The sequence below is a fragment of the Rhinatrema bivittatum genome, chromosome 1 (assembly GCF_901001135.1).
Source record: "Rhinatrema bivittatum chromosome 1, aRhiBiv1.1, whole genome shotgun sequence".
Taxonomy (NCBI): domain Eukaryota; kingdom Metazoa; phylum Chordata; class Amphibia; order Gymnophiona; family Rhinatrematidae; genus Rhinatrema; species Rhinatrema bivittatum.
In genome coordinates this window covers 18,150,066-18,162,962 of record NC_042615.1, presented here as the reverse complement: position 1 = coordinate 18,162,962, position 12,897 = coordinate 18,150,066, and the positions used below count along the sequence as shown (strand labels likewise).

General features: G+C 50.8%; 1 protein-coding gene across 1 annotated transcript in view; it reads right to left on the bottom strand.

Moving 5' to 3' along the window:
- HSPA4L (heat shock protein family A (Hsp70) member 4 like) overlaps positions 1 to 12,897 on the bottom strand; it is a 626,705-nt gene that overhangs the window by 526,415 nt on the left and 87,393 nt on the right. The window contains exon 3 of the mRNA XM_029590014.1: positions 5,112 to 5,252. Coding sequence (XP_029445874.1) covers positions 5,112 to 5,252 — 141 coding nt within the window. The remainder of the gene's footprint in view (positions 1 to 5,111; positions 5,253 to 12,897) is intronic.

Here is a 12,897-nt window from a genome sequence, read left to right as displayed (position 1 = left end):
GTCCCAGAGAGACGGGATGACTCAGATGCAAGCCTGGAGGATTTGCATAGCCTGGTGCCACTACGACCTCAGGATCCATTCTATAAACGTGCCAAGGGATTGACATGGACAGTTGCGGCCATGTGGCCCAACAACCTCAACATGTGCCTCGCTAACACCTGCTGGCTCCCCTGGATCTCTGCCTTTAAAGATGCCAGGAAGACTTTTCCCTGGGCCATGTCTAGCAGGGCTCCTATAAAGTCCAACTAAGGTGACGGACTGAGATGAGACTTCGGGTAGTTGTTGACAAACCCTGTGAATCCAACACCTGAATGGTCAAGCTCATAGACCGAATGGCCTCTGCCTAAGATGTACTCCTGACCAGCCAAACACCCAGATAGGGGAAAACATGCACTCAGAGCCTGTAGAGATGCACCCCTACCACAGCCAGGCATTTTGAGAAGACATGTGGAGCTGAGATTAGCTCAAACAACAACACTCTGTACTGGAATTGCTGTTTTACCACCACAAATCGGAGATACTTCCTGTGGCTTGGGAAGATCTCGACATTGGTGTACATGTTCTTTAGATCAAGGGAGCAAGGCCAGTCCCCACTTTGTAGAAGGGGGATCAAGGTGCCCAGAGAAACCATCTTGAACATTTCTTTCTTTAGAAATTTGTTCAAGGCCCTTAGGTCTAGCATGGGACAGAATCCTCCTGTTCTCTTTAGAATTAGGAAATACCTGGAGTAAAATCCCCGCCCTTTCTGCCTTGGTGGAACAGGCTTGACCGCTCTGGCCATTAAGAGGGTGGAGAGCTCCGCAAGCAGTATTTCCTGATACGCAACCCGCCCCCAAAACAGGCACAGAGGGCAATTTGGTGGGACAACCAATAGGTTTAATTGGTACCCATGATAGAACCCACTGTCTGAGGTTATACTGGGCTACCGATTCTCAAAGACCTATAGCCTGCCCCAACCAGGGGATCCAGAGTCTCAAGTACAAGCAACTGGTTTATGCTCCCTCCAATCCAGTCAAGACCCTGTCCCGGGAGTTGACTGAGGTACTGGCTGGTGTTTACGAGCTGGTCCAAGAAAACAAACCGGTAACCGATCCAATGTAGCGGACAGCAGAAAGATGAAAAGATGGAATCGGTAAAAATGGACTTTATTGATACTTGCCCGACTCTGGCCGAGTTTCGCTCTATCGAGCTGCCTCAGGGGCTTCTTGAACCATTTAAATTGGCTCTATATAGTTTCAATGTCTTTCGAGGTTGAAGGAACATGAGTCAGCATACCGAGTCTTGACGTGTTCCAGGAACTGTCACTTGCAATTCATAAATCACTTGTGCAAGAGGTATTGATGCGATTCATTGATTTCGTAAGGGAACAAGCTGCCACTTTTGTTCAGCTTCTCAGATGAGTGCAGATTAATATTGTAAGTTTTGCACATCAGGTCATCCAACCTCTGGTTTTCCAGCTTTTTTGTAATTAGTGTTACCATGGTAGTTGTTCCTTTTCTGCTGCTCACGCTGACAAGCATTGGAGTTTGTGCCTTCGCTCAGAATTGCTTGGCCATCTCGTACTTGTTTCTAACTCCTTGGCTTGGATTTCCCTTCAGGTTTTTTTAAGCCTCCATTCTCAAAATGACTCCAACAGCTCGTGTCCTGGAGCTCCGCGAGCAATGCAGGATAGTGGAGGCGAAGAGGATTGTAGACATGAACTAAAGCTCCAGGACACGAGCTGTTGGAGTCATTTTGAGAATGGAGGCTTAAAAAAACCTGAAGGGAAATCCAAGCCAAGGAGTTAGAAACAAGTACGAGATGGCCAAGCAATTCTAAGAGAAGGCACAAACTCCAATGCTTGTCAGCGTGAGCAGCAGAAAAGGGACAACTACCATGGTAACACTAATTACAGAAAAGCTGGAAAACCAGAGGTTGGATGACCTGATGTGCAAAACTTACAATATTAATCTGCACTCATCTGAGAAGCTGAACAAAAGTGGCAGCTTGTTCCCTTACGAAATCAATGAATTGCATCAATACCGCTTGCACAAGTGATTTATGAATTGCAAGTGACAGTTCCTGGAACACGTCAAGACTCGGTATGCTGACTCATGTTCCTTCAACCTCGAAAGACATTGAAACTATATAGAGCCAATTTAAATGGTTCAAGAAGCCCCTGAGGCAGCTCGTTAGAGCGAAACTCGGCCAGAGTCGGGCAAGTATCAATAAAGTCCATTTTTACCGATTCCATCTTTTCATCTTTCTGGTGTTTACGAGCTCCTTGCTGCCTGGGGCAGCCACGGGAGCTCATATGCTGCTGACGGGTGCAAAGGGGTGGAGGATAGTACCTCCTCTGGTGACAGAAAAACTTCCTCTGCCCCTGCCACGCCAACCTCCTAGATGAGAACGGGTCTGGAGTGCTGGCGGAGAACTGTTGGAGGGGCTCACTGTACTCCCGTAACTGGGCCACTGTGACCCTCTCCCTATCACCAAAGAGATTCTCCCCAGTACACGACATGTCAGTGAGCTGTTCTGAACCTCTGGATGGAGATCAGAGGCCCGCAGCCATGCCATTCTGCGGGCGCCGATTCCTGCTGCAGAGGCCCTCGCTGCCATTTTGAAAACATCGTAGGACCACAGACCTCATCTTTTCCACACTCCAGGTCCTTTTGCACCAGCAATTGGAGAGAGTCTTGCTGCTGCGGAGGCAGCTGCTTGGCTATCTCCTGCACCTGCTTCCAGAGGTGCCGCGAGTATTGGCTCATGTAGAACTAGTAGGAGGCGATGTGGGCAATAAGCATGGCCACCTGGAACACCTTCCTCCCAAGAGCGACTAATGCCATGTGATTCTTCCATGGAGGCGCCGAGGAATGGGTCCGAGAACGCTTGACCCTCTTGAGGGCAGATATGACGACCACCAATTGGTGGGGTAGCTGACACTTATCGAATCCGGTAGCCTTCTGGATAAGGTAGGTACCATCAGGGGGTGTTCCCATATCCTCAACAGAAGTTCCTTAAGGATATCATGCACTGGGACTGCCACGATTTCCTTAAGAGTCTCCACAAACTGGAGGATCTCCATCATCTTGCGCCTGGCATCCTCCTGCATCAATAACTGAAACAGAATGGCCTCAGCCATTACCTGTACAAAAGTCCTCCGGCAGAGACCTCCTTCGCTCTTCTGGAGGAGACGGTTCTGAGGGGAGACCTCCAAGCCCTTAGAGGAGGACTCTGTAGCATCATCCCCACCAAGGATCACAGGGCCCCTCATCCTCAGTGTAATCATCAGAGGATAGGGACCTGGATGCTCAGCCTTCATCCAGAGTTGCAATCACCAGCAAACTCAGTGCAGGCCCTGGCAAAGCTGAATGGGGGGCAGCAGGCCATAGTGTTTCTGCCAGCCTAGGCAGAGCTTCCTCCTTGGAGAAACCGGAAATGATCACCTCATCAGTCGGGGCGGCATCTGGGGCATCGATGGCCTCCCAGGAACTGGCGCCAACTGGGCCAGTAACACACCGATGAGCACATTGAGCCATTCCAGCAGCGGTTCCAAGACAGACAGGACAGGCATCAGTGCTGTCTGTGCCACAGGACAGATGTCACCTGATGTCACCCATTTATTTGACTGAATTTCATCCTGCTTGTCCATGGAAAAAGGCATGTTCTAAATAAATGTGTTGCATTATGGGTGCAATATAAGGAATGCTCAGTTAGGCTGAATAAGACAGGATGTGATGGGCTAGAAAGATAATTTGAAAAAAAGAAGAGAGGCTGTGCTAAGGAGGAGGAAAGATGGATAGACAGATAGTGGATGGAGCACTGAGAGGGATAAATAAGAGAGAATAAGGAAAAGACTAAGAAGACAGGGAATGACAGCAAGAAATATGTACAGAGAATGCAATCAGTGAGCATGGAGATGGGGAGAAGAATAAGGCTCAGCAGTAAATAAAAGTACCCAAATACCCATCTGTGAGGACTACCATCCTGCTTGTCCCTGGAAAAGCCTCTGTCTCCCCCTCAATTTCTTCAACATGTCAAATCACTGAAAGTACCAGACAGGATCCCTTTCCCCCCAACTCAGCAAATACTACCAGAGAAAACCCAACTCCCCACTCTACCCTCTTGGTGATTTGAAATATTCTATGTGGCCTTTCTCATGAAAAGTTCAGGGAACCCTGTCTTAGAGATAAATCTGACTCTTCAACTATCAAACTTTTGGACTTGACCACCACTAAGATACCATAATCACCATTTAAACTTAGCACAATTATACATCAATCATATGATAATTTAATAAAACCCTTGCCCACTAACAGCCGAATTTTAAATCCCCCTGCGCGCAAAAAATGGGGGTTACATGCGTGGCCAGGCCTTGCACACACTGCACGCATCTTCAAAGGGGCCTGGCCATACGTGTAACTCCCGCTATGCGCCGAAGTGCCGGGCCCAGTTAAAGGGGTGGTCCAGGGGGCGGGGAGGGGCCATTGCCGCTGTACTGTGGAAGAGATCAGCAGCGCACGCATGTTGCTACTGCTCCAAAGGAGCAGTAAGCAACAAAATAAAAACAAAGAAAGGTAGGACAAAGAGTTTAGAGGGTGGGGAGGAGAGAGGAAGGGTAATGGAGGCTGGGAAGTTCCCTTAATTGAAGCGGACTGGGAGGGAACTGGGAAAAGGGACCATTGCATCGCCACGCATAAATTAAAAATGTATCTCCCCCTGCGCACACGAGTCCCAGGCCGCACGCACATGCATGCGCGGATGTTAAAATCCGCCGCGCATGTGCAAGCACCGCTATTTTATAAAACGCGCGTGCCAACGCACACCTAAAATAGCCACGTCCATCTGTGCTCATCGGGAAGCACGCGCGTAAGTTTAAAAATCTACCCCTAAATGAACAAAATTCTAGCCATGCCTCAGAACACCATTTCCTTCCATTACAGGAGGAATCAGATTAAATTTTCTCTCTATACATGCTTTCTTGTAATGAGAGGAATTAGGACAAGTTTATAGTAAGTGAGACTCTGCCATCATTATAGTGCAGAGAACAGAACTGCTAAGGGTCGCTCTGTGTTCTCTGAGACAAATCTGGTCAATGAGACTATTTTAGCTGCAACACCAACGAAACCTACCTTAACTCCTGTACTCCCATTAGGCATCTTCTGAAGCTCATAGGGTAGCTTAATTCTTTCACTCTGTACAAAGGGATCATCAAATGTTCTTCCATGGAATTTTTTAAAACCGTGTAATGAATTCTTTATATTTGAAACAATCTGTTAGGATAAAATGAATATTCATTATCCGCTATTAAATACTGGACCCATTTTACATGCAATATCATTGCCCTCACTATCCTGCAGCAGCTCAGGGGTAGGTTAAAATATGCAGCAATTCTGGGGCATTTTTGCATCAATTCAAAATATTAAACACATTTTATCTAAGTTGCTTGCCTGTAGCAGATGTTCTATGAAGATAGCAATATTCAGGTCATATAAGTGGGTCAAGTGAGCACACTTTCACCAGTCAGACATATATTCCAAAGCTTTCTGAAAAAGGCTTAAGGCCTTTACTGTGCATGCATAGGAGTTCTCAGATTGCCATGACCCTGCTGCTCCCCTCAGTTTCAAAAATATTGGGTAGACTGGGAGAGAACTTCCTCCAAAAGGTGAACTGGGAGGGTATGTGTGATTGGTGAACTGTCTTTCGGAGAAAGGAAAATTAGGTTCTTACCTTTGCTAATTTTCGTTCCTGTAGTACCAAGGATCAGTCCAGACAGCTGGGTTATGCCTCCTGTCCAGCAGATGGAGTCAGAGAGAAAACTGAAAGCACCCCCTAGATATACTGGTGTGCCACCTGCGATCCCTCAGTATATGTGATATCAAAGCAGAAATAAGTAATTGACCACTTCAGACAACTTCCTCAAAAATTTCCTGTACCCCCTTGTAATTTTGTAAGCATGTAGGTACTTAAAGACTAGATCAAACAGAAACTTCCTGGACAACATAGAAGACCAGGTAGAACTAATACAACACAAATAGTGTAAAAGACAAACTGAGGAATTACAACTTACCCTTAAAAACTGGTCCGAACGTAGCGAACACAATCTGCCAAGGAAGGACCGTGGAATATGAGAAGACGAGCGGACTCCCAGAACCGTGGGCGGGCGTCTGGACTGATCCTTGGTACTACAGGAACGAAAATTAGCAAAGGTAAGAACCTAATTTTCCTTTCCCTGTACGTACCAGGATCAGTCCAGACAGCTGGGATGTACCCGAGCCGCCTGAACTGGGGTGGGACCCTGAGAGTCCCGCTCGAATCACGCTGCTCCCAAACAACTGAGCGGACGGACCACGGACATCCAACCGATAATGCCGGGAAAACGTATACTATGATTACCAAGTGGCCGCCCTGCAGATCTCTTGACTAGAGACCAATTGACGTTTTTCCGCCCACGAAGTCGCCTGAGAACGCAAAGAATGAGCCGTAAGCCCATCTGGAACCGGTTTACCGCAACCAATATACGTGGACGCGATAGCGCCCTTCAACCAGCGGCGATAATAGACTTGGACGCCTGAAGCTCCTTCTTGGGCCCATTCCACAAGACAAACAGGTGGTCTGACCTACTAAAGTCATTGATAACCTCCAGATAACGCAGAAGGACCCGACGGACGTCCAAACGCCTCAGGTCTTTGCCTGGAGCCGACCGGAGCTCCTCTTCTGAGAAAGAGGGCAAATCAACCGTCTGGTTAACATGGAACGAAGAAACCACCTTAGGTAAGAAGGAGGGTACAGTCTGTAAGGAGACTCCCGATGTGGAAACATGCTAGAATGGTGCTCTGCAGGAAAGAGCTTGCAGCTCAGAAACACGACGGACCGAGGAGATGGCCACTAGGAAAACCGTCTCGAGAGGTAGGTCCGTCAAGGAAGCCATCCTGATAGGCTCAAACGTGCCGCACACAGGCCACGGAGTACCAAGCTCAAGTTCCAGGAAGGACAAGGAACACGTACCAGAGGTCGCCAATTCCGACCACCTCTCAAAACAAAAACCGCACAATAGCAGGGTGACTCGCAAGAGAAAACCCCTCGACCTTGCCTCTCAAGTAACCTAACGCCGCAACCTGAACTCGGAGCGAATTGTACGCCAACCCCTTCTGCAGGCCATCGTGCAGAAACGAAGGAATGTGACCCACAGACGAATGACGGGGCGCAACAGGTAGCGCAGCGCACCAAACGTGGAAATCTTCCAAAGACCTTCGCGCCTGAGGGAGAGTTGAAACAACCGCGTCTGAATAGCCTCTCTACCTCAACTGTTTCCGCTGATAAGCCAGGCCGCCAGCCAAAAGTGATCTGCCAGATCGAAAACACCGGGCCCTGATGGAGAAGATTTGGAAGATGCCCCAGCCGTAGTGGACCGTCGACCGGCAGGTTGACGAAACCGCAAACCACGGACGGTGCGGCCATTCCAGAGGTACAAGAATCACCAGGCCTTGGTGATACTCTATGCGCCGCAACACCTTTCCGACCAGAGGCCATGGAGGAAAACACGTAAAGAAGAAACTGACGGGGCCACGGAAGCACCAACGTGTCCACTCCTTCTGACCCGTGTTCCCGCCTTCGGCCGAAGAAACGCACCGCTTTCGCATTTAGTCTGGTTGCCATCAGATCCAAGCGTGGGGTCCCCCAACGCTGGGCGATGAGGTGCATCGCCTCCGCCGACAGCTTCCATACTCCGGGATCTAGATGCCGACGACTGAGAGAATCCGCCTGCCCGTTGTCCACGCCGGCAATGTGAGTGGCCGCTATGCTCGACAAGTGCCGCCCCTGTCGATTTACTTACGCCACTGTAGTCGCATTGTCCACCAGAACCCGGACCGCTCGGTCGTGGACGATCGGGAGGAGGCGGCGTAAGGCCAGAAGCACCGCTCTGGTCTCCAGGTGATTGATGGACCAAGTGGACTGGAGCGCAGTCCACGTGCCCTGGCTGCTCGGGCCTGACAGAACGCCCCCCCCAGGCCGATAGGCTGGCATCCGTCGTCACCACAATCCAAGACGGAGGCTCCAGGTCCGCACCCTGGAGGAGAAGACCGGGAGTTAGCCACCTGGAAGGACTGGAGTGGGCCGGGTCCAGCCAGGGCAGTTCCAGGCCGTAAACCACGGACCTGAGATCTCAACGAGAAAGCAATGTGGTTTGTAACGGCCGCATTTGCGCAAAAGTCCACTGCACTAACTCCGCAGTAGACTCCAAAGGACCAATGATCTATAAATAATCCCAAGCCGTAGGAATGGGAAGGGCAATCAGGCGCCCCACCTGAGCCATGATTGAGCATGCGTTGATGTGGGAGAAACAACCTTGCCCTTTAGGGTATTGAAGCGAGCGTCCAAAAATTCCAACTGTTGGGTCGTCTCGAGTCAACTCGTCGCGAGGCTGACCACCCAACCCAACAACTGAAGTTTCCGCACCACCAAGGAACCGCCTGATTGCAAGAGTCTCGCGACTTCGTCCGGAGGAAGCAATCGTCGAGATAGGGATGCACTAGAACCGCTTGCCGACTGAGAGAGGCCGCAACCTCTACGAGAACCTTGGTGAATACCCGAGGAGCGGTCGTCAGCCCGAATGGAAGGGCACAAAATTGGCCATGACGTCCCAACACCATGAACCACAAGTACCTCAGATGCCGCTCTCGGATACCGATGTGAAGATACGCCTCGGCCAGGGCCAAGAAGCCAAAAGTCTCCCCTGTAAACGGCCGCAATAACCGACCGTAGCGTTTCCATCCGAAAACGAGGCACGCCTAAGGCCTTGACCACCCCCTTTGAGATCCAAGATCGGTCTGAAGGTGCCCTCCTTCTTGGGAACCAGAAAGTATATGGAATACTGACCTGTCTTGATGTCGTCCGGTGGGACCGGGACCACTGAAGTACAGCTTGCTGCTTCTCCGGGGGCCCGCACAGCGATGTTATGAAGAGATCCCGGAGTGAACGTGCAAAATCCAACTCGTAACCTCGCCGAGTCACGTCTTGCACTCATCGATCTGAAGTTATTTGGACCCACTCCTCCCAAAGACAGGACAGCCGATCTCCGGTTAAAGGAACGGAGGAGCGGGACTGCGTGTCTTCAATGAGCGGGCTTGCCGGCAGAAATCCTTGCGAGGCACCTCCCCGCGGAGGCCGCCTACCATGAAAGGAAGAAGACCAGGACTGGGACGTCGTGGGTTGCTGCATCTGGGGAAGAAATCACCCATACCCGTACGGAAACGCCGTTGACCCAGAAACCGAGCCCTGGTATTCCCAGAGGGCCGAAACCGATGGGGCTTGTCCTCGGGCAATTTGTAAACCTATTTATCTCCCAGGTCCTTAATAATCTGATCTAGTTCCTCACCGAATAACAACTTGCCCTTAAGAGGGGAAGGAGCCTAACCTGGCCTTGGAGGAGGCGTCTGCCGACCAACGCCGGAGCCACAACAACCGCCGCACTGAAACTGTAGAGGACATAATTCTCGCTGAAGTGCGCAGCAATCATATAAAACATCCGCTGCGTATGCGACCGGCGCTTCAATACAATTTTGCCCGCTCCGCCACAGCCGGAGGGAGCTCCTGCGCGGTCAAGGCTGTTGGACCCAGCGCAGGATGGCCCTCTGGACGAGACTGCTGCACGCGGCTGCTCGTACCCCCAAGGCCGCCACGTCAAAAATGCGTTTCAATAAGGCCTCCAACCTAGGGTCCTGGAGATCCTGCAAGGCTATTCCCCCCGTAACCGGACTAGCCGTATGTTTGACCACAGCCGTGATCGCTGAATGCACCGCGGGCGTCTGGAACAGATCCAAATATACCGCGGGTCACGAATACAAATTTTTTTTTTTAATTTATTTATGGCCCTGTGCATCCGCAGGGAAGCCTCCGGTAATTCCCATTCCCTAGAAAAAATTTAGAAAACCTTGGGATGTAAAGGGAAAATCGGGGGGGCCCTAAGGCTGGCCATAGCAATATCCCCCGTGGAGATAGCAACATTGGAAGGTGGAGCAGGCAGCTCCCGCCCTTGCAGGACATGGAGGATGAGGGACTTAACTCATCCTTCCCAAATAAATGTAGCACCTGGGGGCATCCCTTCTAAGACCTCTAGGCCGTCCGCTGCATGCAACTCTGGTGCCCCCCCCTGGAGGGCCCGGAGCGGCTACTGAGTCCCCCGCACTCCCGGCCCCCCCCCTCGGGCGGGTGGCCTGCGCCTCTGTAGATCCCCGCCCCCAGCGGGGTCTCCTGTCCTGGGAGTCTTCGGGGGAGAGGGACCTGCTGCTTCCCCACCAGATTCTGCCTGCAGTAGAGCTTTGTGCTTTAGGAGCACACAGACAGACGAAAACAGCACCGACCTTTTTTTTTGTTTTGTTTTTGAATTCAACTTATGTGAGCCCGGGAGAAGGGGGGGCTCCGAAATCCCCCAAATCGCCCCGTGGGCGCGGGCTGAGGTCGGGAAGGGAAGGGGGAGGAGAGGTTTCCTCCTCTGCAGCCGAGTTATCCGCCTGCCTCGTGGCCAAGATGGCCGCCGCTCACCTCCCCGAAGGAGGAGGGGCCGGAGGATGGCTGCTCGGAGCTGTGCTAAGCCGCGGCGTCGGGGGCAGAGAAGAATCGCTGCAGGCAGCGCTCGACCCCCGGGAAGGTCCCCCGCCCCTGGGAAGACAGTGGGAGCAGAGACCCTCCCGGGAGAGTCGCGCCCCCGCCCCCCCACAGGCCGTGCAGGCCGAAGAACGCTGCATCGCGGCGGCAGAGGAGCTGCCAGAAAAGCGCGCCAAAAAAGAAGGTAAGTAAATTGTACCAGAGAACTGTGCCGGGTGACCCAGCCACCCCTTCCGACGTCCGTAGAGGCACTGGCAGGCCGGGGCTAAGCAACAAACCAGCTCACTGCCTGTCACCAACAGGTCTTAAATGGCTCAAACACTTTTTTTGTCTTTTTTTTTTTTTTTTTTAACTTTGCTCTCCTTCTAAACCCCCTTCAGGGCTAGGACCCTGGAAAATGGGGGGAGGGTGACCGGCCCACCGGTAAACTCTCCCCCAGCCTCATGGACACTCTAAGCCGGGGAAAATAAGAGGGCAAGCCCTCTGTGCCTGCCACGCTCTAAGCTCCTGCGCTGCCAGGCTCTAAGCTCCTGCGCTGCCAGGGAGAGAGAGAGAGAAACAGACAGTCTAACAAGAATAACACAACAAGAGAGAGAAGAAACCACTTGATCAGGTCCTAAGTATAACTAGCGTACTATAATAATTTGTTTCCCAGTACTGACAAACTGACCAGGCCAGGACCGCAGGTTATGCCTCTCAATCTGCTGGAGTCAGAGATAATACTGAGGGATCGCAGGTGGCACACCAGTATATCTAGGGGGTGCTTTCAGTTTTCTCTCTGACTCCATCTGCTGGACAGGAGGCATAACCCAGCTGTCTGGACTGATCCTGGTACGTACAGGGAACATATATTATAAGTAAGCAACCCACCCTGATTCAAAGTGCCAATTTTACTATCAATATCTCAAAATGTTTCTGTAACCCCCCCCCCCCCTAAACCCCCACCCTGATTCAAAGTGCCCCTCTAACGTGGTACGTATATATATATATAGAGAGAGAGAGAGAGTGTGTCAGACTGACTCTATATGGAGGCTCTCTCTCTCTCTTTCTCTGCAATGTATTAATCAGCAAGCGAAAAACAGCACAAGTGCAAACATTTATCACACCTTGCGGAAATTGCTATATTTATAGCAATTTGATGAATCTAGGAGTAACATTGTTACTTGCTTAGAATGGCAGATAGTTATTAAACATGAGTTATAAGTAAATGAAATAAAAAATATTAACATTGATCTTTTCTGTAGCTCCAATCTCAGCCAATATTAATGATGCCAAGACCATATGGCACAATTCATTTCAGAAGCAGTTGACGAAAAAGCTCCACCAAATTAATTTCAATACACAGGGATCACAGATCTTCCTAATTTTCTGCTAAATTGAGGAAAACTAAATCTACCCTATGCTGTCTCCAGTGTAGATGACACAAATCACACCCTCAACCTGACCTTGCACTTTACAATCAATCACTTGATAGGTATTGACAGGCAATTGTTAAAGCAAAGAAAAAATGATTTCAAAGAAAATACAAACAGCTGGTAATAATACTTGTGAACTATTCTCCATTGTTTCTCACCTAGTAAACCCTGAGCCTAGGAAGTGCCCCGGGCTCCCACTGAACCACTAGGGACAAAACAGTGAGTATGTGTGTGTGGGGGGGGGCTGCAGGGTGTACTACAGTGGGAATTGGGTTTCTGGCCTCAGGGGGCCAGATTTTTGCACTGCTGGGGAGGTGCTGGAGATGAGGCTTTCTCTGCATTTTCAAAATGATTAAAAATATTTTTATCTTATTATGACCAACCTCTGAGGAGAGCTATGGGTGGCTTGGCTTGGGGCAAATCGGGTCCTTTAAGGCTAGGCCCCAGGAGTTTCAGGTCATATGTTAGTATCCTGATGCTCCTGGGGGAAATTAGCTGCAACCCAAGAGCTGTAGCTAACTTCACATCAAATAACACAGTGTTGCGGTCCCGGTCGCTGGCCTCGCGACCGGGTCCTTACCTTTTGTTTGCCCTAAATCCCGCGACGGGGTCTGGCGTTTTTCGGGCCTTCTCAGGCCTCTCTGCGGCGGCGTCTCCACGAGGGAGACGCCGCCAAGCTCTGCTCCCAGACTCCGCCCCCCTTAGGCACGCACAAGTGAGGGGGAGCCTTTTAAAGGCACAGGGGCGCGGAACCACAGCCGGCCCCTAAGATAATGTCAGACGCCAGCAGGATATTTAAACCCGACGTCTGACTAGGGAAATTGCCTTGCAACAGGGTTCACGCCTAGGAGTTACTAGCTGCCTTGCGTCCCTGCGTCAACGCCTGTGTCCCTGC